The sequence below is a fragment of the Balaenoptera ricei genome, chromosome 8 (genome assembly GCF_028023285.1).
Source record: "Balaenoptera ricei isolate mBalRic1 chromosome 8, mBalRic1.hap2, whole genome shotgun sequence".
Taxonomy (NCBI): domain Eukaryota; kingdom Metazoa; phylum Chordata; class Mammalia; order Artiodactyla; family Balaenopteridae; genus Balaenoptera; species Balaenoptera ricei.
Window position 1 is genome coordinate 111,954,763 of NC_082646.1, and position 24,989 is coordinate 111,979,751.

The window sequence follows — 24,989 nt, forward strand, 5'->3', positions numbered from 1 at the left end:
CCTCCCCCACCACCTGTGAGGAAGGGGCCCCTCCTCCCCAGCTCCACGAGGGGGGCGTGGCTGCCGCCCTCACCGGCGTCGTGAGGGCATCGTCTCGGGTGTGTCCCCGCAGCCCTTCTTCGGGGGCAGCACGAGCCTCAACCAGGTCTCCGGGAAGATCACGTCGGGCGAGGAGGTCCTGGCACGGCTCACGGGACACTGGGTGAGAGGCCGCCTCCGGGCAGGCGCGGGTGGGCCCGGGGGCAGCAGCGGCCACGGCCGGCACCTCTGACCCACCCGGCCGTCTGGGGCAGGACAGGGAAGTGTTCATCAAGGAGGAGGGCAGAGGAGGCGCCGAGCTCTTCTGGAACCCGAGTGAGGAGATCCGTGGGCAGCGGCTAAAGCGGCACACGGTGCCTTTGGAGGAGCAGACAGAGCTGGAGTCGGAGAGGTGAGGCCCAGGTGCCGCAGGACCCCTGACCCCGGCTGGGGTGGCCGGGCCGGCAGCTGCTGTCTCCTGGATGCACGTCCCCTGGATGTCCCTGGCAGGGAGGACGGACCTGAGTGGACCCTTCTTGGCAGAGGACACGTCCAGCTGTGGGCAGCTGGAGGGAGAGCAGGGGAGGCCTGGGGAAGAGCAGGCTCCGGGGCAGATGACCTGCAGTCCACAGGGAGGGCCCTGCTGGTGGCAGGTGTGCGTCCAGCGTAAGAAAGAACCGTCTCAGGGTAAATCAACAGTGCCCAGGAGACCCCGGCACCCTGAGAGGCAGTGAGCTCCCTGTCACTGGAGGCAATCAAGTGGAGGTTGCTCTGAGGCTCCCCTCTAGCATGAGGGGACGGGACTGCCCAGGTCCCCCAGCTCAGAGCGTGTGCTCCGCTCGCAGGCTCTGGCAGCATGTCACCAGGGCCATCAGCGAGGGTGACCAGCACAAAGCCACACAGGAGAAGTTTGCCCTGGAGGAGGCACAGCGGCAGCGGGCCCGAGAGCGCCAGCAGAACCTGGTGCCCTGGTCGCCGCAGCTGTTCCAGCTGGACCCCGCCAGCCGGGAGTGGCGCTACCGATACGAGAAGTGAGTGCTGGCAGACAGTGGCCTGGGCCCCGCCCTGGGCTGGGTAGCAGACCCCCGCCGTCCTGGCCCTGGGTGATGGGGACGGAGGGTCACATGGAGGCTGCACACAGGTGCAGGCAATGGTCACTCCCCTGGGGGTCTCCAGTCCTGCTGGGAGGCTGAGGGCTGGGCCGGGATGGGGCCCCCTCACTCCGAGGGCCACCGCCCCTGCCAACGGACACTCTCTGGACCCTCCAGCCACAGCCCCTGGGACCCCCTGAAGGACATTGCCCAGTTTGAGCAAGACGGGGTCCTGCACACCCTGCGGCGGGAGACCATGGCCCGCCAGACCACCTTCCTGGGCAGCCCGGGGCCCAGGCACCAGGTCAGCACCACCCCCAGGGCCCCTGCTGGGTCCCTCCAGGTGTGGCCCCATGCCCACCCTCACACCCACCTGCCTGGCCCCCCTCCTCTGGGTCCCCCACCCTGGCACACTCTGACCCACGTCCTAGCAGGGTCTCCTCTGGCATCCCCCTGCGTCCCTGCCCTGCCCTTCCCTGCCCAGCATGGGGCCTGGATGCCTGGATTTGCAGGACGCTCAGTTCCCAGGGCACCCCGGTGTTCAGGGCACTGTGCCGGGGTGTATGATCTTGGCCCGTCACCCCCCAGAGCCGCCCTCTGCGGTGCAGGCAGCACGTAATCCCATTCCACAGATGAAAAAAACGGAGGCTCAGGGCAGCCCAGGGATTCGCCCAAGTAGGAGGAGGAGGCGGGGCATTTACCCAGATGCCTGGGCCTCAAAAGTGTGGGAGAGAGGGTGGGAGGCGTGGGGGAGGGCAGGTGGGAGTGCAGGTGGGAGGTTCCAGGAGACACAAGGAAGGAGAGCTCCAGACAGAGGTGCCTTTTGAGGGAAGCCTGGAGTGGCCCCCACCACATGGGCAGGTTCCACGTGTGGAACAGCACCTGCTACACCAGCTGGGCACCCACTGTGCACACGGCCGGGGGGCACGGCCCACCCGGGGCAGGGAAGGGCGGACTCCCTATCTTGCCCAGGGGCCCCAATTTTCCCAGCAAACAGGGGCCACAGTATCTCACCAGCCACGTGTGTCCCACCCACCCTTCCGCCACATCCCACGGCCCCTCGGCCTAGACCAGATGGCCCCAGCCCCTCGCACACGTGTCCGCCTGACATCCTGCATCCTCCTCCTTCTCTTCAGCCTTTCCAGTCGGCTTGGGCCCCACCACACCCCTAAACCTGTCCCTGTGGCAAAGTCCACCTGGGTGGACTGCCCACTCTCCATCTCTGTCTGCACCTCCCATCGCTGACCCCACCCCCCAGCACTGACCCCACCCCCAGCACTGACCACACCCCCAGCACTGACCACACCATCTCTGACCCCACCCCCAGCACTGACCACACCCCCATCTCTGACCCCACCCCCAGCACTGACCCCACCCCCCATGGCTGACCCACCCCCATCTCTGACCCCAACCCCCATCGCTGATACACATCAGAGCCACAGGGCCCTAATGCAGAGCGTCCAGGCACCATCCCGGGCCCGTCTGTTGGACACAGGCCTGCTGTCACCTGGCCACTCCTGTACTCAGGGGGCTTGTTTGAGGCCGGCCAGCCTGGGGGTCCCCTAGCTGTCAGCTCACACACTGAGCGGGTCCCTGGCCCCACCCCCATCATCTCCGCATGTACTGGGCAGGACCTCGTGACGGTCCCCAGGCCACCACAGAGGGGCCAGCAGTCTGTATTACCCCTGAGGACACTGAGGCCCGGGGGGAGTGAGGCTCCAGCCCAGGTAGGGCAGGGCCAGACCTCCTCTGTGCACCCAGAGCCAGGAGTTCCCTCCTCTGCCGGCCACCTCCTCCGGAGCTGCCCTGGCATAAACCCACCACCACGTCCCAAGGCCAGCGACACCCCAGCAGGTCCCCGAGGGCACAGCGGGCGCACAAGGGTGCGGTGGGTGTGGGTGAGCTCCCGGCCACAGCTGCTCCATCTCCCTCCAGGGGTCTGGCCCCGACCGGCGGCTCCGCAAGGCCAGCGACCAGCCGTCTGGCCACAGCCAGGCCACCGAGAGCAGCGGCTCCACGCCCGAGTCCTGCCCGGAGCTCTCTGACGAGGAGGAGGAGGACCGTGACTTCGCCCCCGGTGAGCCCGCCTGGGCCGCGCCCTCTTCAGGGCGGGCGGAGAGAAGCCCAGGGGCAGATGGGGCTGCGGGAGGGGGCGGGGCTCCCGAGTCTGCACTCAGGGGGCGGGGCCAGCGCGAGGGGCGAGGCTGGGCCCTGTCCACCTGTCTGTGACTCTCCGGGTTGGCTCCTGCCTCTCTGCCCCCTGGCCTCAAGGGGGTGCCTGCCTCCCCAGCTTGGTCCCCGCCTCTGGGCTAATCAGAGGCCAGCTGAGCCCGGGGTTCCCTCTGGAAACATTCCTCGGCACCACGTCCCTGTATTATTAGCTTCACCTGAAGGCTCCTGTGAGGTGGGACACGGCCCCAGGACCCCACCTGCCGGCTCCCCAGACATCCCCGCTCATCCTCACTTCCCCCCCCCCACCCCGTGTTCCCTTGTCCCCCGGGTCCTGCATCCCAGGCTGCGAGAGCCCGTGCCCTCGGTGTGGGAAGGAGGCGTGGCGGCTGCAGTTGCTGCACGAGGGGATCCTGTCCGTCCGGGAGGCCCAGCAGGAGCTACATAGGTGGGCCACGCTCGGGGGTCCAGCCGGGGCTCCGGGTCAGAGAGCAGGAGAGCCAGAGCCGGCGGGGGGTGAGGGGAGGCGTTCACCTGCACTGTCACTTGGGCTAGAACCCTCAGGACTTCAGGCAGTCTGGCTGCTGGGCGAGGACAGGGGACCTCCTGGGTTCTGCCCTCTGCGAGGGGCGGGCAGGGCAGAAAGCGGCGTGTAAACAGGCTGAGCCGGCAAGGAGGATGCTGGGCCTGGCGGGGGCTTGATGGAGGCCAGGTGAACCAGGGCAGGGCTGCCCGTGCTTGTGGCGGGTGGAGCAGACGGAAGCTGGAAGGAGGTGCCGCCAGCACCGGCTCCCCCGAGGATGTCTCCTACCGCCCCGCGGTGGCCCCAGCTCCGAGAATAGTGGGTCCTCAGGCACAGCTGGGTGAGTCATCTCGGGGAAGACTGGGAACACACTCTGTTTCGCCGGCACCAGGAGGCAGAGCCCTGCTTGCCAGCTCTGCCCCAGAGCCAGGCTCCCGGCTCCAGCAGGGCTGCAGGACGCCCGGCCTGTGGGACCTCGGGCTGTCCCTGCCTCAGTCTGCCCATCTGTGAACTGGGGTGACAGCAGTGGCCCTGGGGCGGGAGGAGGATGGCGCAGAGGGCTGAGCTCTGTGCCTGGCACCCCGCGAGCACTTACCCAGCTGTTAGCATCGGAGCCGCCCTCGGAAGCCTAGAATTTCATGCCTGTGACCCACCCATACGTGGCACAGAGGCGTTTCACACCTTTTTAGCAACCCACTCCACTGCAGGCTGTGTGGGGCCGAGAGAGGGAGAGGAATGCTGTCTCCATGGTCAGGGAGGGCTTCCTGGAGGAGGATGCAGGTGGGCGGGGAGGAGCTGCAAAGGGGGAGAGCAGAGGTCAGCACTGAGAGCAGAGACCACCACAGGTGGGCTGCTGCCGGGAGAAGGGCGAGTCAGGTGAGGGGGCGGAGATGGTGGAGCTGAGCCCAGAGGCCATGGGAGCCGGGAGGGTCGGGGTGGCCATCTAGCACCACAGAAGGAGACTAGCTGCAAGGCAGGTGGCCGGGAGAATGGCCGGAAGCTTCTGCTGAGGTCCAGACACACACTGACGTCAGAGTCCAGGGCGGGGCTATGGGTTTCCTGGGCTGCCATACAGAGTACCACAGGGAAGCAGCTTCAACCACAGACATTTACCTCTCCCAGTCCTGGAGGCTGGAAGTCCAAGATCAGCGCAGGACTGGTTCCTCCTGAGGCCACTCTCCTCGGCATGTAGACGGCCGTCTTCTCCCTGTGTCCTCACGGGGTCGTCCCTCTGTGTGTGTCTGTGTCCTGACCTCCTCTTCTTATAAGGACACCAGTCCTACGGGATTAGGGCCCATCCTAGTGGCCGCATTTTACTTTATTCACCTCTTTAAAGGTCACATCTCCAAATACAGTTGCATTCTGGGGCGCTGGGGGTCAGGATTCCAACAGAGGACTTTGGGGGACACAGTTCAGCCCATAACAATGGAGGTGGGAGGGAGGATGTAAGAGGCCCAGCTCCCCCAGCCTTGACCCCCCACCCCTGGAATGTGTGCCCAGGAAGCGCAGTGCAGCCACTGTGCCCTGGGTCCCTCCCGTAAACGAGCCCTCCACCCCCATGTGCACCCCGGGGCAGGGTTGCGCCATCCTGCCTGGGCTGGCCCTGGCTGAACTGCGGCGCCCTATCGTTCCAGGCATCTCTCGGCCGTGCTGAGCTCCACGGCACAGGCCAGGCAGGCACCGGCCCCAGGCCTCTTGCACAGTCCCCGCCCTTGGTTCCTGCTCTGCGTGTTCCTGGCGTGTCAGCTGCTCATTAACTACATCCTCAAATAAGAGCCCTTTGGGGACGGCGCGGGCATCGCCTGCAGAACTCGGGCGGCCCCAGCCTCCCTCCCAGGCACCTAGCACTTTAAGCCAGCCCCGTGGAGGCAGAGACTCAGCGAGCACGGCCTCTGTGGACAGAGGGGCCCACGGCGGCACAACAGCAGGAGGGACCTGGGGAGCCACACGGGGTCCTCCCGGGGAGGCGCTGGCCTTAATGCTGAAGCCAAATGCCACATTCGTTGTGCACTGCTCTCCCTGGTGACCTCGTCCCATCATCCCCGGTCAGCCTCAGGGGACTGATGGCGGAGGGGCAGGAGGGCCCGCAGGGCTCTGGATGTTGTTCCCCAGCAGGGGTGAGTGGGGGGCTTTGAGGAGCAAGCCGGGACCCCAGGTCGTCCTTGGGCCTAACACACAGGCCATCCCTTCCTGAGACCCTGCCCACATTGGCCTGGAGGGGCCACAGGTGGGCTGGGGGCGCCAGCTGGGCTGCTTTGGAGAGGGCGCTTGGGGCTTTATTCTGCCTTTGTGCTGTTTGGACCGAGCCCAGTTCGTATACCTACAGGACCCGCCCCACTTCCCTCAGCCAGGATGTGCCAAGCTGGGGCCGGCACATGTGAGCATGGCGTGCCTGGGGGCAGCGTCCCCGGCCTGGAGCCTGAGTTGGACACTTTGCTCAGATTGATGCACGGTCTTCCCCTCCCACACGTTTTTAATAAATGCAATCGCAATATTTTAGGCAGGCTGCGAACAGCGCCTGGCGTCTGGCCTCCATTCCTGTGTCAAATGCCGGTGTGTGTGTGTGTGTGTGTGTGTGTGTGTGTGTGTGTGTGAGCATCTGCACATATAGATACACAAGGAGCCTTAAACTATGTTGTGGCGGTGTCATCTGAGCTGATTGTCCAGTTTATGTACCCATGTTCTTGCCCTCCCCCAGTCTGGGGACATGTCTTTGCTCCATCCCTTGAAATAAACAGACACACATATTGTGTGTGTTGTCTTCTTGGGGAACTTCTGGAAACTGGCGGGGGTGGGGTGTCTTTCAGGGGAGAAACTCAATGCCAGCAGGAGCTGTCTGGGACTGGAGGGGCCCAGGGAAGGCTCCGAGGCCCTGAGGATGGAGGGAGGAGGTCCGTGGAGGATGGGGGTGCAGTTTGCAGGGAGCACTTAGAAGCAGCCCACCCTGCTGAGCCAGCGTCAGGAAGCTGGGGTCCTGTCAAACAGCCGCTGAGCCAGCTGAGGACACGGGAGGGGCGCTGCCCACCGGGGCCTCCAGGGTGGCCCTCAAGCCCATTTGGCCCGGTCCCTTCTCCACAGTAACAGCCCCCTCCCTGCCCTGCTGCCCCCAGCCCAGCCCTTCAATTCCACTGTGGCCACCATTCCCGGTACTCACAAACACCAGGGCCAGGTGAGTGGGCCTCCCTTTTCTGGGACAGCCCAGGATGCCCCTGAAGGGGAGGGTGGGGACAGCTGACCACAGACCCCACGCACCACAGTACGGGGAGACTGCAGCCCAACCCTGACAGTACGTGAAGGATGAAAGACACGGAGAGGCCGCAGGACAGGATGGACTTGGACTGGGGCCGAGGAAGGGGCAGGTGGGCACTGCCATCCCAGCCCTCACGCCTGCACTAGGCAGACGGGACTCCCGGGATCCCGCATCGAGGGCAGTGCCCCTAGACTGGCTCTGGATCCCCATGTGGCTGTCACTCCCTGCTGAGGGTGGGTGCTTTCCAGGTGGAAGTACTCTGCACCTTGTTACTGAGGCAGGCTGCTCTGGACCCGAAGCCCTGGGCCACCTGCCTTGCACCCTGGCCCCTTCAGAGCCAGGCGGGGCCACCCTGCTGCAGCCCGATCCACCAGCCCCTCCAACCCCCGGCCCCTGCAGCCTCGGAATCTCCTCCAGAATTCTCTTTATGTCCTTGGTAGGCCAAGAACTACTCTAAATAACAGGGAAAAGAAAGCTGGGTGGGCATCGTCCCAGGGGAACAGGTGACCAATGCCCAGAGAGGTGGTTGCAAGGGCATCACGCAGCACCTCCGTGCAGTAAAAACCTGGACAGGTTTCAGGGTCCATCAGCCAACTCTTGGGTGTCCAGATGCTGGTGGTTAAATCTAGAATGATGTAGGGTCCAGAGCTGGGCCTCCCACCCTCACCTCCACTCAGTACCCATTTCCCCGCCCCACTGACAGTGTGTCTGGCTGGGCTCCCAGGGCATCTGGGCCGGAAGAGGATGTTGCAGCTGGACTAGGAGAGTGGAGGCTCAGGAGGGCCTGTGCTGAGGCCCCACCTCACCCTCTAGGAGACCCAGAGCAGCAAAGAGAGAGGCCGAGGAGATGCACTTCCTGGGGACACGGTGACAGTCACCTCACCTTGTCACCTCCTTGGGTGAACAGCCAGCAACCTCTAGTAGGAAGAACTCCTAGCAGAAGCGACCTGGGTCCCAGGCAGGGCTGAGGGACTCAAGCAGCTGAGCGGGCCCCCTGGAGTATGGGATTCCGGGTGGAGGCGGGGGACGGTGGAGGAGGTTTCGGAGATGAAGGGGCGCGAAGCCCCTGGTGGATGTGCCTGGGCTGTATCCTGCTCTCCCCACGAGGGAAGGGTCTCCTCCCCTTGAATCCCTCTCATCCACCTCACCCGCCTCCCTCATCAACGTCGCTCCCGCGGGCAGCTCGAAAGATGCTGTGGTTGCGGCGGGGAGGCAGAGACAGACGCTCGGCGTGCGGCGGCCACCCGAGCCCAGGTCGGAGCCCCTGGGGCATCTGGGGCCGAGGGCACAGGAGGAGCGGGGGGCGGGGGGGGACCGGCGGTTGGCAGCGTGCTCGCCCAGGAGGGGCTGGGGAGGGGGGCGTGGCAAGCGAGGCGCTCCGTCCTTTCCTCTGCGGCGGGATCTGTGCAGACACCCTGCCCTCCCCCGCCCCCTCGGAAGCGACTGGGCAACAAGTTAAACTTGGGGGGAGGGCCGGGAATGGCCGTCCCGGCGGCGCCGAAGCCCGAAGCCCATAGGTGGCCCCGGAGCGGCGACGGCCTGGGCTGAAGGCCTGGACATCCGAGGCGGAAGGCGCGGGGGCCAGGGACGCGCAGGACCACCGGTCCCAGGCGTCTCCTCCGCGTGGCCGACCCACGGGAATCCGGGAAAGCGGAAAGTACCAGTTCCAGCAGGGAGGCGTGGCAACTGGGAGGCGGAGCCCGTGGGTGGGGCGAGGGGAAGGCCGTCCCCTCCGGTCAGAAGCTCCCCTCCGATTGGCTGTGAAGTCAGAAACTCCTCATCGAATGGGGCCCGGGGGTCGACGGGTAGCCACGCTTGGAAGTGTGACCGCAGTTGTCCGCTCGTCCGCAGAGGCGTCGCGATGGTGCCCCGGGAGCGCGCTGTCCTGGCGGTGCTGCTGCTGTTCGCGGCGCAGGTGGGACGGCGGCGGAGGGTCTCCGGGGAGGGAGGACTCTGAGAACGGTAAGGGGGCTGTGGCCTGGGCGCGCGTCCGGAACGAGGATGACGCGGGCGGCGGGACATCCCGCATCCGGATTCCCATCCCGAGCAGGTGGCAACGGGAAGTTTCCTGCACCCAAAGGCCCAGGCGGGGCCGATCCCGCTGCACATCCTTGGTGACTGAGCGCGGGGAGCCCCAGTGGAAGGAGGTGGGGGGCATGCGGAGGGGCGGGGCTGCGGAGGGGCGGGGCTGCGGGGGGGCTGAGTGTGTGTGTGTGTGTGTGTGTGTGCACATTCAAATATATAATACAAAGATGTACACGTTCAGATACACATACACACTCAGATCCCCGTTCCCAACCCATAGACAATATCCTTTCTTTTTTTTTTTTTTTTTTTTTTAATTTTATTTATTTATTTATTTATGGCTGCGTTGGGTCTTCGTTTCTGTGGGAGGGCTCTCTCTAGTTGCGGCGAGCAGGAGCCACTCTTCATCGCGGTGCGCGGGCCTCTCACTATCACGGCCTCTCTTGTTGCGGAGCACAGGCTCCAGACGCGCAGGCTCAGTAGTTGTGGCTCACGGGCCCAGTTGCTCCGCGGCACGTGGGATCTTCCCAGACCAGGGCTCGAACCCGTGTCCCCTGCATCGGCAGGCAGATTCTCAACCACTGCGCCACCAGGAAAGCCCAGACAATATCCTTTCTTAACACAGTCTATATGCAACAGGTGAAAAAATTAACTATAGACTAGAAAAAATCAAATACTAAATTCCAGAGGATTACTACCACAAAGGGTCTAGTTCTGACCATGCAAATAAAATAGGCGTCCACCATCGAAGTAGTCAACAAATCCACATGCATTTGGGAACTAAAGAACATATTCCCCCCAAATAATACTGCTGTGTATCGCGAGTGGAACAGCACGGAGATGCTCCCCCGAGGAAGCCCACCCCGACGAGGGAGGCAGTGCTCCGGGTTGGCGGGTGACTGCCACTCCTTGTTCAGGGGTCTCGGTGTCTGCTTCCATCAGGAGCAGAGGTATCTTTTGATAATGCCAATCTTCTCTTTCTGATTGAAGGTGACCATGGCAACCGGGGAGACCCGGTGTAAACCGGGCGAGTATGAGGTTAACGGCCTTTGCCGCTCCAGCAAACTCTGCCCGGCTGGTGAGTCTGGGACCACTTACAGAGCCTTCCGGGGCAGACCCCTGCCTGGGAGGAGGGAGGCCTCAGTCCCTTTGAGCAGAGCTGGGGGCTACCTGTGGGGTGGGAGGGCCTCTCCTGGGCAGCTGCCCAGTGCCCCACCTCTGCACCCACCTTGGGGGCTCTCGTGTGAACAGAGTGGTGTGTGCTTGTTTTGAGATGGGTGAGGTGAGTTCAGCAGGGCTTGGAGGACAGAAGTGGGGATGCGTGCCCAGGCTGGACACGCCCACCTTCCCACCCGCACCCCATCCACACTCAGACAGGTGTGCCCACGTGATCAATGAAAGTCCCTTCACGGCCTCCTCTTTTAAGGGTCCAGCCACACACCTGTACCATCACCATGGGCATCATCCACTCACACACACCTGCACACGTGCCTCATTTTATCCAGGCAAGTGTGCCTTCCGGGCTCCTGGTTCAGAGACCAAACGCCCAAAACCTGGACACTCAGCCCCGTATCCTCCCCACACACGCCTGCACACCCACCAGTACACACACTACATACAGTTATACACACACATCCATGCATTCACACGCACACCTACATGAACCACAGGTAGGAAGGAAAGGGACACGGTTGGTCCAACATGAAATCTCGTGACCTCTGCCCAACATCCACATACTGCATGGCATCAGTAAAAGCCAAGGGGCAATTCAGGTCCCCGGTTTCTGGGACACCTGTGGCCTCGGATCAGTCCAGAATGTTCCAAGGAGAGGGGTGGGTACTGTGCAGGTGGTCTGGCCTCCAGGTGCCTTGGGACCTCCTCATGCAGAGACCTCAGAGACCAGGCGGGGTCTGCGGCAGAGCAGGAGAGCCCTGGACACCCACCTCCCCTCCGTGTACCACCTGCCACAGGCCACTACGTCCGCGAATACGTAGACCAGGACCACAGCATCAGAGAGTGCAGGGAGTGCGAGTCTGGAACCTTCCGGGCCCACCCCAGTGAGGAGAGCAGCTGCATGCCGTGTTCCCAGTGCCGGGAGGGTGAGTGGGTTGCCGTCCAGGCAACGTGCCCCCATCGACTGGCCCTGTGGGAACCTCCCCAAAGGAAATGATCACAGAGGAACACGGGGATGGGGCTGCCAGAGCAGGCATCACAAAGTGCTTGTTTTTATCATGACGCTGTGTGTATTGGCTAAAGAATCAACCTACAGGTCATTAGGATTTCAGAGTTGCTATGTGTAAGGACGGTATACAGAAGTTCTTCTAAATCTCTGTATATCGGTGACATTGTTTTTTAAAATGTAATTGAAAAATACCACTTGCATTAGCAAAAGAAAACCAAACAAACAAGATTTTTTGGAATAAATCTAGCATAGCATGCATAAATGTGTAAGTGAACAAACAACATTTTAAGGAAATCTAAATATGGAGAGAAATACCACAAGAGAGTAAGCAAGAAGGCTCAACGTTTTGTTGGGGTTTTTTGGGGCCGCACGGTGTAACTTGCAGAATCTTAGTTCCTGACCAGGAACTGAACCTGGGCCACAGCAGTGACAGCGCCGCGTCCTGACCACTGGACAGATAGGGATCTCCCTCAGTGTTTTCAAAGTATCAGTTTTCCCAGGAATGGTTCTTAGATTTAGTGCATTCCCAATGAAAATCCCAACAGAACGTATCAACTTATGCCATACACCTTAAGTAGATACAATTTTTATTTTTAAAAAGTAAACTATCCCAATAGGAGATTTCATAAAAGTGGCTATGCTGACAGTTGCCAAAACAGCTTCCTTCTTTCCTAAAGGGGGAAAACAAGACAGCACACTGGCTCCCCCAAGTACTAGGACTCTGTACAGAGAGACAGTTCAGCAGTGTGATATTCACGTGGGGGTGGACAGTGGGCCCCGTGGAAATAGCCCCGTAGAGGTGAAATGTGGGGTGTGGCCCCTTGACCAAGCCCGTCACAGGCGAAAGGGTGGAATCCCCCCGTGATGCTGGGAGAGACCCTTCATTGTCCACACCGAGTAGAGCTCTTCTGTTCTTCGTGGGGCAGACGAGATGGACAGAATGATTTGGGGGTGTTCCTGAGCAGTTGGCCCTGTGCCCCAGCCCAGATGGCTGGGGCACCCACGGGCCCCTCCACAGACACTCCAGATGCAGGGGATGAGGTCTGGCTGGTCCCCATCTCCATCCCTGCTGGGGAAGGAGGGGGGTGAAGATTCTGAGGCTTTGACTGTGAACCTGGACGTGGCCGGCGTGGGCAGGACAGAGTCCAGGCCCCGGTGACTGACCCTCGGCCTTCCCTCCAGCAGATCAGGAGGTGGTGACTGAATGCTTCCCAACCAGCGACCGGCTATGCCAGTGCAAGCAGGGCAGCTTCTACTGCGACTCCAAGCACTGCACGGAGAGCTGCTTCCGGTGCAAAAGGTGTTGGCCTGGGGTGTGTGAGCTGAACAAACAGGCCTGGGCGTGGGTTCCCCTCCTCCATTCACTGCCTGTTTGGCTTTGGGCCACTTATTCTTCCGCCCCCTTCCTGGAGCCTCCGTTTTCCCGTGTGTAAAATGGGGCTAATGGTAGCACCTGCCCCATAGAGGTGTCCTGAAATGAAGTCAGACAAGTCACCTGGATGTTTCCACCTGGTGACGGACTGGAGTCAGTGCTCATTCCTTCCTTCAGGTATGATCATGAGCCCCGCTGTGGCCTGCAGGTCATACGGCAGGCCTGGCGCCCCCAGCCATGGTGGAGACCGTCCCAACACCTATACAGTGACAAGCCCGTGAGGGACAGAGGGGATGCTAGAGACAGGTCTGTAGAGCAGAGGCCCCGTGAGGGAGGGAGGGAGGAAGCTCCAGGCAAAGAAAACCACAGGCAGAGAGGACGGCAGTACCACGCCCTGAGGCAGGGTGGGATGCCCACTGTCACGGTAAGAGTTTCCTGGGGCTGCTGTAACAAAGCACCACAAGTGGGTGGCTTTTAATAAACAACAGAAATGTATTCTTTCACGGTTCTGGAGACCAGAAGTCCGAAATCAAGGTGTCAGCAGCCCGTGCTCCCTCCGAAGACTCTCAGGGAGGAATTTCCCTCGCTTCCTCAGCTTTCCATGTTGCCGGCAGTCCTTGGCGCTCCTTGGCTTGTAGACGCATCACTTCAATCTCTGCTTCCGCCTCCAAGTGGTCTTCTCCCTTTGTGTTTGTGTGTCTGCATCTTCACGTGGCCTACTCTCTGCCTGCGTACAATTTCCTTCTTGTAAGGACGCTGGTCATTGATTCAGGCCCACCCTGATCCAGTATGACCTCATCTTAACACGATTACATCTGCAGAGACCCCATTTCCAAATAAGGTAGCATTCTGTGGTTTTGGGTGGGCATAGATTTTGGGGGGACTTTGGGGAAGACATTTACAGTGGTAAAGCCACTTGTAAAATTGCTCACATTTGTAGACTCTTAAATACAACTCAGACCATGTTAAACTGTTGGCTCGGGAACCGGACAAGTCCAAAGTAAGGACTGCCCTCAGGTCTGGTTTGATCAGGGCTCTGGCTTCTCTGGACTTGCTTGCCTGTCCCCTTCTCCATGAGCTTCATCTTTAGGCTGACTTCCCTCTTGGTAGAGATATGGCTACAGCAGGTCCAGTCCTCATAGCCACACACATCTCTATCCGGGAACAGAGACAGAGGGAGGCCCCCCCCCCCTATATATCAGAGAATCCCCAAGCTTTATTCTCATTGAGCCAATTTGGGCCAGATAGCCCGGGAAATGCCAGACACTGATGGCCTGAAGCCTGGTGGGGCAGCACAGGACGCGGGGCCGGTCCCTCTAACCCCTGACCGGTGGGTTTTAAGAAGGATGCTTTGGGCCGGGCCTGGGCGGGGAGAAGTAATCCGCAGGGTTTCTTTATTCTTCCTCTCAGGTGTGAAGACAGCACCATCCTTCAACCCTGCAACGCCACAAGGGATACAGTTTGCGCCGTAAAAATTCATCCAGAGGCTGGTAAGGGTCTGATTCTGTCTCTTAAATCCATAAAAGTAAAAAGTTGAGGCTCTGTGGGCCCTAAGGTCCCTGTTGTCACAACTCAGCTCTGCTGCTGTTGCTTGGCTGTGTGTGAATAAAACTTTATTTATAGCAGTGGGCAGTGGGCGGGATTTGGCCCATGGGTCACCGTTCATACACTCCTGTCTTGAGTAAACAAATAGAATCCTTGGGGACAAGCTGTGGCTCTGCCATCCTTGTCCCCATGTTGGGGCCGTGTTGGCTCAGGCACTATTCTTTTTTTTATTATTGATTTACAATATTATGTTAGTTTCTGGTGTACACAAAGTGATTCAGTTTTATATATATATACATATATATATATATACATACACATATTCTTTTTCAGATTCTTTTCCATTATGGTTTATCCCAGGATACTGAATATAGTTCCCTGTGCTATACAGTAGGACCTTTTTGTTGGTCTATTTTATATATAGTAGTGTGTATCTGTTAATCCCAAACTCCTAATTTATCCCCCCCTCATCCCCCCTTACCCTTTGGTAACCATAAGTTTGTTTTCTACGTCTGTGAGTCTGCCTCTGTTTACTAAACATGTTCATTTGTGTCGTATTTTTCGATTCCACAGGTAAGTGATTTCATGCGGTATTTGTCATTCTCTCTCTGACTTACTTCACTTCATGTGATCATCTCTAGGTCCATCCAGGTCACTGAAGATGTCTTGCCCATTTTTATATTCGGTTGTCTGGGGTTTTCATTTTCTTATTTTTGATGATTATTTATAAACATTGGTAATTATTTATAAGCTTGGGATACAAGCCCTTTGTATTGGATATCTGCACCCACCTCTGCCCCCGAGGGTGCCTTTTTACTCACTTTATGGGGTCTCTTGTGGACAGAGGTCCTTCTTTTTTTTTTTTTTTTTTTTAAAGAATGTTTTTGCTTATTTCTTTTAAATTTTATTTATTTATTTATTTATTTATTTATGGCTGTGTTGGGTCTTCGTTTCCGTGCAAGGGCTTTCTCCAGTTGTGGCAAGTGGGGGCCACTCTTCATCGCGGTGCGCGGGCCTCTCACCATCGCGGCCTCTCTTGTTGCGGAGCACAGGCTCCAGACGCGCAGGCTCAGTAATTGTGGCTCACGGGCCCAGCTGCTCCTCGGCATGTGGGATCTTCCGGGACCAGGGCTCGAACCCGTGTCCCCTGCATTGGCAAGCGGATTCTTAACCACTGCGCCACCAGGGAAGCCCCGGTCCTTCATTTTAATGAGATCAAGTTTGTGGCTGTTTTCCGCTATGGTTGGTGCTCTTCCTCTCCAGGGTGAGAAATCTCTGCTCACCCGGAGAAAGTATTCTGTTATGTGACCTGCCAGCAGCTTCGTGGTCTTACCTTTCTCTTTTTCACTCTACATGAACCTGGAATTGGTGTTTTGCGAGGTGTGAGGTAGGGGTCTAGGTTCAGTGTATGTTTTCCCACTGCACATATCGACTACCCCGTTTTGTGTTTTGAAGACGATCCCTCCCCCGCCCTCAGTGTTACTTGGTCATAACTGAGCGCCGTGTCCATCTGGGCTTCCTATCTGTCTGTTCTGGGGCCAGTGCCACTTTCCTGCCAGCCTTGATGTTGGAGCTGAAGTCCCCCTTGCCTCCTTCCACAAGGTCGTCAGGCCACCCTTGGACTCAGCACATCCACTGAGATTTAAAAATCAGCTTGTCAGTTTTCTTATGTTTTAAATAACATGCAAGGACCTTTTTTCTTTAAATTTTTACTGGAGTACAGTTGGTTTACAATGTGTTAGTTTCAGGTGTACAGCAGAGTGAATCAGTTATACGTGTACATATATCCACTCTTTTTTAGATTCTTTTCCCATATAGGGCATTACAGAGTATTGAGTAGAGTTCCCTGTGCTATACAGTAGGTCCTTATTAGTTATCTATTTTATATATAGTAGTGTGTATGTGTCAATCCCAATCTTCCAGTTTATCCCTCCCCCCCTTACCCCTGGTAACCATAAGTTTGATTTCTGCATCTGTAACTCTCTTTCTGTTTTGTACATAAGTTCATTTGTACCCTTTTTATAGATTCCACATATGAGTGATATCATATGATATTTGTCCTTCTCTGTCTGACTTACTTCACTCAGTATGACAATCTCTAAATCCATCCATGTTGCTGCAAGTTGCATTATTTCATTCTCTTTTATGGCTGAGTAATATTCCATTGTATATATACCACATCTTCTTTATCCATTCATCTGTTGGTGGACATTTAGGTTGTTTCCATGTCCTGGCTATTGTAAATAGTGCTGCAGCGAACACTGGGCTGCATGTATCTTTTTGAATTATGGTTTTCTTCAGATATATGCCCAGGAATGAGATTGCTGGATCGTATGGTAGTTCTATTTTTAGTTTTTTAAGGAACCTCCATACTGTTCTCCAACATGGCTGTACCAGTTTACGTTCCCACCAACAGTGTAGGAGGGTTCCCTTTTCTGCACACCCTCTCCAGCACTTACTGTTTGTAGAATTTTTTGATGATGGCCATTCTGACCGGTATGAGGTGATAGCTCATTGTAGTTCTGATTTGCATTTCTCTAATAATTAGTGATGTTGAGCATCTTTTCATATGCTTTTTAGCCACCTGTATGTCTTCTTTGGAGAAATGTCTATTTAGATCTTCTGCCCATTTTTCGATTGGGTTGTTAGTTTTTTGATATTGAGCTGCATGAACTATTTGTATATTTTGGAGATTAATCCCTTGGCAGTTGCTTCGTCTGCAAATATTTTCTCCCATTCTGAGGATTGTCTTTGTGTTTTGTTTATGGTTTCCTTTGCTGGGCAAAAGCTTTTCCGTTTAATTAGGTCCCATTTGTTTATTTTTGTTTTTATTTTCATTACTGTAGGAGGTGGCTCAGAAAAGATCTTACTGTGATGTATGTCAAAGAGTGTTCTGCCTGTGTTTTCCTCTAAGGGTTTTATAGTATCTGGCCTTACATTTAGGTCTTTAATCCATTTTGAGTTTATTTTTGTGTATGATATTAGAGAGTTTTCTACTCTCATTCTTTTACGTGTAGCTGTCCAGTTTTCCCAGCACCACTTACTGAAGAGGCTATCTTTTCTCCATTGTATATTCTTGACTCCTTTGCCATAGATTAGGTGACCATAGGTGCATCGGTTTTTCTCTGCACTTTCAATCCTGTTCCATTGATCCATAATTCTGTTTTTGTGCCAGTACCGTACTGTCTTGATTACTGTAGTTTTGTGGTATAGTCTGAAGTCAGGAAGCCTGATTCCTCCAGCTCCATTTTTCTTTCTCAAGATTACTTTGGCTATTCGAGGTCTTTTGTGTTTCCATATACATTGCAAAAATTTTTCTTCTAGTTCTGTGAAAAATGCCACTGGTAATTTGATAGGGATTGCATTGAATCTGTAGATTGCTTTGGGTAGTATAATCATTTTCACAATATTGATTCTTCCAATCCAAGAACATGGTATATCTGTCCATATGTTTGTGCCGTCTTTGATTTCTTTCATCAGCATCTTATAGTTTTCTGAATACAGGTCTTTTGCCTCCTTATTCCTAGGTACTTTATTCTTTTAGATGTGATGGTAAATGGGATTGTTTCCTTGATTTCTCTTTCTGATCTTTCATTGTTGGTGTATAGGAATGCAAGAGATTTCGGTATATTTATTTTGTATCCTGCAACTTTACCAAATTCATTGATGAGCTCTAGTAGTTTTCTGGTAGCATCTTTAGGGTTTTCTATGTATAGTATCATGTCATCTGCAAACAGTGACAGTTTTATTTCTTCTTTTCCAGTTTTTATTCCTTTTATTTCTTTTTCTTCTCTGATTGCCGTGGTGAGGACTTCCAAGACTATGTTGAATAATAGTGGTGAGAGTGGACATCCTTGTCTTGTTCCTGATCTTAGAGGAAGTGCTTTCAGCTTCTCAGCATTGAGTATGATGTTTGCTGTGGGTTTCTCGTATATGGTCTTTATTATGTTGAGGTAGGTTCCCTCTATAACCCACAAACACTTTTGAAGGCTATTATAACACCAGAACAGAAGGCAGAATGAGGAAGGGCCTGATCAGAGAATAAAGAAGAGCCTTTAAGCAGAACAGTGGCACCACGTGAAAGACTCGCTCCTTCCTCCTCTGTCCTTGGTGACAGATTGCATCAGGGTGGCCGAGCGTCCATGGCTCTGATGGGCCCGCCCCACCCCCGTGTCTGTGCGTCCACGGCTCCTGTTGGCGCTGGGAGCTTAGCAGGGTGAGACGGAGACACCCCAGTGGTCACGCCAGAGGTCTCCCCAGGGTGGACCCTGCCCTGTCCCTTGGGCCAGCGTGGCCCGGCCCTACTGCCATGAGGACTGGCCATCCACTCCCTCCTCCCAGCCTCCTCCGGGCTCTGCCTGCTGCGGACCCAGGAGTAAATCCTGCAGCTGCGACCACTCACACCTGAGCCCCATCCCAGGATGCCAGGGCCTCTTGCTGCTCTGCTGGCAGGTCAGACCTCCTGCTGCTTCCAAGGACGTGAGCAACAGCCCAGGGCCTCTGAGCCCAGGTCCTGTCTGAGCCTGTCGTGCTTCCTGCTGGGGAGGTTCGTGGCTGACAGTCATCAAGAGAGCACTTCGGGGCCTGGAGAACGGCGGTGCTGCCACCACGCCCAAGAGCAGCACGTCACTTGGATGAGGTGAGCGTGCCTGACCCTGCGACAGCATTCTCCGTTTTGCCTCCTTGCAGGAAACCTAAACTGGTTGTGGATCCCCCTTGCTGTGGCTACGGGCCTTTCCATCGCCGTGGCCATCATCACTGTCACCTTTTGCCACTATAGAAGAAGAGGTAAATCAGAGTCACGTTGATCCTTGAGGAAACCGGGTCAGCAAGAGCGTCAGGAGCTCAGAAACGGGGGCCTGGGGTCAGTGGTTCCTGACGGGAGCCTCTCGTTTGAACACAGCTCTGTTCGCTTTCCATCTCGGGGGGCCCCGCGTGTGTCTGAGCTCGGAGCCGCCTGCTGCGTGCTCCCCGACGTGCAGGGCTTGAGACCAGAATCGCAGGCAGCTGCTGGGGACGGGTGTCCAGGGGGCCGGGAAGCCAGGAGACACGGGTGCAGCTCCAGCCAGAGGGTCTTGGAGGAGGCGGTCCCTGGGTGCTAGGGAAGCTTACCAAGTAAGTGCCCCTCCTGTGTTTTCCCAGCTGCGTGGTTTTTCCAGTCGGTTGTCGGTTTTGTGAAACGTAAGTCCACTTTCTTGACTGTGAGTTCAAGGCACTTCCTCTCCCCACAGAAGTCGCTGTAATAGTTAATGTCAATTGTTTTCAGTTCTCTCTCTTCTTTTTGATTTGCAGAAAATCCAAAGGAGCCAGGCAGCCCTGTAAGTATCACCCTGGGATTTGTCCAGGGAAGCCCCAGGAGGTGGAGGGGTGGGGGGCAGCCCCAGGCCTTCCCCACTGCGTCCACACTTAGCCTGTGCAGTGGCGTCTGCGCCCACCTTAGCAGAGCCCTGGAACATGTGTGCTGGAAGACATAAATTCTGCTGAGGCACAGGGGACGAAAGGCTTTCTTTTGTTTCTTTTGTTCAAAAAGAAAAGGTTGTTCTTTTCTTTTTGTTACTATAATCATATCCCAGGGCTGCTGAGACAGATCCCCATAGACGGGGGCGGGGGGGGGGGGCTTAAAACATTAGGAGCTTACTGTCCCACAGTTCTGGAGGCCAGAGATCCGAAATCAAGGGGTTGGCGGGTTTGGTCCCCTCGGGGCTCTAGGGGCGGGTCTTTCCTTGCTTCCCCTGGTTGGGGCTGGACTTGCTTGGCGCTCTTTGGCCTATGGGCGCGTCACTCCAGTTTCTGCTGTCTTCACACAGCCTCTCCCCGTGTGTCTCTGAATCTCTCTCCTTTTAAGGGCACTAGTCATAGGATACCGGTCCCACTTTTATCCAGTATGACCTCTGCTGAAGAGACCCTATTTCTAAATAGGTCCCATTCACAAGTACTAGGGATTAGGATGTGGATATATCCTTGGGTGCCCACCATTCAACCCACCACAGGCTTCTCTTGGGATCCCCCAAGGAGTCGGTGGCAGAGCAGGGACCTGACCCCGTGCAGTGTTCCTCTCTAAAATTGCACAGGCCTTGCTTACCTATCAGACAGTTGGCATTTCTTTCCCTAAAAGTGGCTTGGGAAGGGCCTGTCCTGCAGGCTCCTGTCACCAGAAGAAATGACTTTGTTCCTTAGTCACCTAGAAGCAGCCAGCCCAAGGAGATGCAGATGCCCATTGACCTTGAGAGGGGCCAACCAGCCCCTGGTGTGGAGACCAGGCCGCTGTCGGAGGTGGAAGACTCAGCCCTGGCGCCCAAGGCCAGGACCCGCCTGGGGCCCTCCAAGGACGCTGGGGAAATCTTTGAGCTACAGGAGCTGGGGGCCAAAGGAAGTCCAGCAGCCCCAGAGCAGACACTACAACAGACTCAAGCTCCCGAGGCCCCCAGGCCCCCAGGCCAAGCAGAGGTGTCCCCTTCCCTCCGCAGCCTGGAGCAGGTAAGTGGACCGTTGGGAGGGTCTGAATGATGACCAAGGCCCTGCTCGCTGAGCGCTTGCTGCGTGCAGGGCTCTGTGTGGTGCTCTTGCGGAGTTCTTGTCTGAGTTTCCTGAGGCTGATATAACAAAGTCCCACAGCCCAGAGGCAGGGAGGGGGGTGTTTAAACATCAGACTTTTATTGTCTCATGGTTCTGGAGGCTGGAAGTCGGAGATCAAGGTGTCGGCAGGGTCACTTCCCGCCGAGGGCTCTGAGGGAGAATCTGGTCCAGGCCTCTCCCAGCTTCTGGTGGTTTCCGGCAATCTGTGAGGTTCCTTGGCTTGGAGAAGCATCCCCCCATCTCTGCCTTCATCTTCACGTGGCCTTCTCCCTGTGTGTGAGTCGCTCTCCAAATTTCCCCTTTTTATAAGGACCCCAGTCATATTGGATTAGAGGCCACCCTAGTGACCTCATCTTAACTTTATCGTGAGCAACAACGCTGTTTCCAAATACGGTCACGGTCACAGGTACTGGGAGGACTTCTGAACCTTTGCGGGGACACAATTCAACCCATAACCTTCCCCAACCCTACCTGCTGTCTGAGGGTGTAACAGGGAAGAGCCAATTCTGACTCCATGTTGGATCTGTTTCTTTGACTTTAGCCTTTGCTTTTCATTGCTTTTGTTACTATAATCATACATAATGGCCTGCCTCAGGGAACCCTGCCCCTCTGCCTGAAAGTTAAACTAAAGTGCCTCTGTTCATCTCACAGGAAGGCAATCTGACCCTGCCCACCTGTGAATGGCTGCAAGAAAGAAGAAATTAATGCACCCCCTCCTCAAGGATGGTCATTCCAGGAGCTGATTTGCAAGACTGATGGTCCTCTTTACTTCCCCACCGCCTCTCCCTCTCTCTCTATTCTGCCTTTTTACTTTACTTCCCTGTCTGATTCTATAAAAGAAACTGGAATCCAGACCCTGATAAGGTGGTTATTTTGAGACATAAGTCTGCCATCTTCTCGGTCTGCTGCCTTTCCGAATAAAGTCGTATTCCTTGTCTCAACACCTCGTCTCTGACTTATTGGCCTGTGTGCGGTGAGCAGCGCGAGCTTGGGCTCGGTAACAAGGGGACCGTGGCACCAAGGGGGGGCAGAGGCTCAGCGTGTGTCCTCGCTGGGCCCCGGGGCTGGGAAACAGCAGGACCGAGGAGGCACAGCCCGCTGGTGCTGGACCCTGCAGCCTCCTGCGCTGTCAGCAGAGCTGGGCCAAGCACCTCCTGGGTGCTGGGCTTGGCATCTGGAGAACACGGGGCTGCAAGGGCAGGGTGTGGGATGGATCCCGAGATGGGTGGGATGGTCCCCGGGTGGGCCGTGTCCAGCCGTGCACAGCAGGAAGCGACGGTTCCCATCCTCCGCTGTGGGGCTGCTTGGGGCTTTCCCGAGTGGGTGACACCTGAATGGGGTTTGACGAATGATCAGACACCCACTAAGTGGCCCCGGGAGGGAGGGCCAGGGTTGCTGAGTGGTGAGGAACCCTAAGGCAGGGCAAGGTCAGGGGTTGAAGAAAGGGGAGACTGGGAGGAGATCGTGGACCCCTGGGCCACCCTTGCACAGCCGCGGGGCTTGAGAAGTCCGGAGACTGTAGGTTCCATGGGTTGTGTGCCCTTATGCATCATTTCAGGAAGCCGGCCTGTGACTTTTGTCGGATTCTCCAGGGCTCCCAAGACGAATAAAATGCAGAAGTTGGGGCCCCTGCCGAGGGTCAGGTCAGGGTGACGTGCTGGTCCCTGGGTGTCCCTCCGGGGCTGTGCTGTAACAGGGCAGCTGTTCGTACCCTTTTTACCAGCCATGGGACGGAGCGGTGAGTCCTTGCCGGCCATGGGCAGAGGCAGAGCTGAGATTTGAACCACGTGGTCAAGCTCCTGGCCTCAGGCCCCGGCACCTTGAGGAACGCCTGGCCTCATCCAGGGAGAACCCCATGCTCGTGGCAGCTCCTTCAGACGGGTGGTCAGCTTTCATCTGTCTGGTGTCCTGTCCATGCTCGGATTTCCCTGAACTAGGAGGCTGCGTGGATAAGTCACTAATATTTGTCCACAGTGCATGTCTGTAGACCTGTGTCCTCTCCATTGTCTTATCCAGAGAGCAGGTCACCGCCAGGTGACATCGTTCAGCTGTTACCCGCACCCCCCAGGGGAGAAGGAGCAGGGCCGGGGTCTGGGAAGAGTCAGGAGCACATGCAGAGCAGCAGGGACCCCCGCCCGCCCAAGCAGGGGCAGTCGTGACAGCACGGTGTCGCCCGCACGCCCAGGCCGTGTCCTGGGGGAGTGTGACCCAGAGGACACGCTGGACTGTGAGCTCCCTGCTACCCATGGGGGGGACGGGGGGGGACTCCCCACGGGCTGACTCAGGGGTCTTCTCATGTTCATAGAGGCCCACCGGCCCCCACCCACGGCTCCCGCAAGAAACCAGGTTCTGGTTCTATTTCAGTAGAATTCCTCTAAGAGGCCGCACAGGTTTCTGCTCCTGGACCCATTTTATTCTCTTCTCTCTGCAGGAATGTGAACAAAAGTATTTTTTGAAGGACGTTTCCTGTGATGGTAAGTAGTCTAAATTCTTCATTTTCTTTTTTTATTTGTTAACCTTTTTTTTGTTATTTTTGTTAACAAATCTTCTCGTTTATTTGTTTAGGCTAAATCTTCCTAGTTGGGACTTCCCTGGTGGTCCAGTGGCTAAGACTCCATGCTCCCGATGCAGGGGGCCTGGGTTCGATCCCTTACTGGGGAAATAGATCCCACATGCCACAACTAAAGATCTCGCATGCTGCAACAAAGATCCCGTGTACCGCAGCTAAGACCCAGTGCGGCCAAATAAATAAACATATATTTTTAAAAAGTCTTCCTTCTTTGACATGAATGCTAAGGCCTAATGTCTTTATTTTCGAGACGGGGGACCACCTGCCTACCCGAAGCTTAGGGAACTTTCCTGTGGACTTGAGATCCACTTTTTCACATTCACCAATGACAGTAGAGAAACAGACATTTGTCAGATATAAGTTTTGTGGGGTTCATAAAGACGGATTGGATGTTGTTTTTATTTTATTATACATTCCTGTTTTTAAAAGAAAGTATGAGTGGGTGATAGGAATACTTATCTAACCCTAGATCAGTGGGTCCCCATGGCTGGGATGCTGTGGGTTTAGCGGCACAAAAGTCAAGATTTATCGAGCGCGTGCTGCGTGCCAGGTGCTTTTTATAATCTTATTCTAACAGCTCTGGGAGACTGCCCCATCTTACAGATTTAAAACACGACAATCCGAAGCTCAGAGAGGCTACAAAACTTGCCCCAGGTCTCAAGGCCTAACCTGGTCCCCCCACTGATGCCAGGAGGCCTACCCGTCCTGAGCACCTCACAGCCCGTGGCTGGGTGGCGTGTGAGAGGGGCAGGGCAGGGCGGACGTCAGCAGATGCTTTATCCACAGGGCTTCTGACTTGCCTGGGGTTCCTTGGTTCCTTCTCCCAGGTTCATTGGCTCCAGTAATGAATGAGCAACAGACGTGTCAAGAGACACAGCAGGTCGTGGCCAGACCTTGGCCTCCTGGCCCCTGGGCCTGGTCCCTTCTGTGGGATCATCTGGGCTGTCACAGGGCTTCCCAGGTCGTGGGCCGTGGCGTGCTGTCCGGCGCCCAGCCCTCAGGGCAGGTGGAAACACCTCTAGGACCACGCTCCCGGGAGCCGAGTTACAGAGGATGCTCCACGGGGCCTTCCAGGAATGTAAACAAACTCTCCCTTTTTGCTTTTATTTTTTTCAGCCATCAATAAGATCTATTGTGAATTCAGACATGAGGTTCCAGAAAGTAACTGGAAGATGTTATGGGGTTTACTGGACTTGAAGAAAATGACGAGATATGGGAACCCCAACATCCAGGAAATTTGGAAGAGCTCAGGCAGAGGAATGGGCTAGGGAGGGACATTTCTGTATTTAAACTCACCGCTGCCCTCCATAACATGGAGCTACATATATGTTTGCAAATTATAAACAAATTGGTTGCAGAAGGTATCTTAGGTAGGCATGCAGAGACCTCCCAATGAACTCTTTTTTGACACAGGGCTGTTACTTTATGCAGTGTCCTGGATGGGTAGGATCTGAGCTTCTTTTCCAGTTCTGATCCCATCAGAAACGTCATGAATCCCAGATGGAACTGCAGTCCTTATCCAAATGGATTCTGTATAAACTTCCAATGGGGACATCAGCTCTGCCCGCAAGCAAAGGTGCTTCTCTGTCAGGGGCACTGCCTGTGGCCAGTGTGGCAGAGATGGGATCCCAGGGGACTGCTGATTGCACTGGGTGGGCTCACGTTCCTC

The 24,989-nt window shown here is 56.2% G+C and overlaps 2 protein-coding genes across 10 annotated transcripts in view; both read left to right on the top strand.

Annotated features, from left to right (window-relative positions):
* Positions 1-6,548, top strand: part of OSBPL5 (oxysterol binding protein like 5) — a 69,585-nt gene extending 63,037 nt beyond the window's left edge. For 6 of the 7 annotated variants that reach the window (XM_059932297.1, XM_059932303.1, XM_059932304.1 and 3 more), the window contains 7 exons: positions 113-202; positions 294-430; positions 864-1,049; positions 1,287-1,413; positions 3,045-3,186; positions 3,624-3,726; positions 5,436-6,548. In XM_059932297.1, the coding sequence (XP_059788280.1) occupies positions 113-202; positions 294-430; positions 864-1,049; positions 1,287-1,413; positions 3,045-3,186; positions 3,624-3,726; positions 5,436-5,574 (924 nt within the window). In that variant the 3' untranslated portion in view covers positions 5,575-6,548. The remainder of the gene's footprint in view (positions 1-112; positions 203-293; positions 431-863; positions 1,050-1,286; positions 1,414-3,044; positions 3,187-3,623; positions 3,727-5,435) is intronic. The other variant, XM_059932301.1, reaches the window with a different exon arrangement.
* Positions 6,549-8,849: 2,301 nt separating this feature from the next.
* Positions 8,850-21,688, top strand: LOC132370103 (tumor necrosis factor receptor superfamily member 22-like). 3 transcript variants are annotated; one of them, XM_059929854.1, is made up of 11 exons: positions 8,850-8,966; positions 10,067-10,154; positions 11,047-11,175; positions 12,441-12,558; positions 14,041-14,120; positions 18,865-18,963; positions 19,318-19,356; positions 19,468-19,493; positions 20,353-20,652; positions 20,851-21,027; positions 21,403-21,688. In XM_059929854.1, the coding sequence occupies exons 1-11, from the start codon at positions 8,913-8,915 to the stop codon at positions 21,454-21,456; spliced, it is 1,164 nt and encodes a 387-aa protein (XP_059785837.1). In that variant the 5' UTR covers positions 8,850-8,912; the 3' UTR covers positions 21,457-21,688. The 3 variants fall into 3 exon arrangements, with proteins under 3 accessions (XP_059785837.1, XP_059785838.1, XP_059785839.1); XM_059929855.1 differs by having other exon boundaries at positions 12,444-12,558; XM_059929856.1 differs by lacking the exon at positions 20,851-21,027.
* The last annotated feature ends 3,301 nt before the right edge of the window (positions 21,689-24,989 follow it).

Coding starts and splice junctions, on each gene's coding strand:
- LOC132370103 (XM_059929854.1), top strand. CDS start 8,913: ATGGTGCCCCGGGAGCGCGCTGTCCTGGCGGTGCTGCTGCTGTTCGCG. Junction 14,121..18,864: donor AAAAATTCATCCAGAGGCTG/GTAAGGGTCTGA, acceptor GCCTCCTTGCAG/GAAACCTAAACTGGTTGTGG. Junction 20,653..20,850: donor CCCTCCGCAGCCTGGAGCAG/GTAAGTGGACCG, acceptor ATGGTTCTGGAG/GCTGGAAGTCGGAGATCAAG.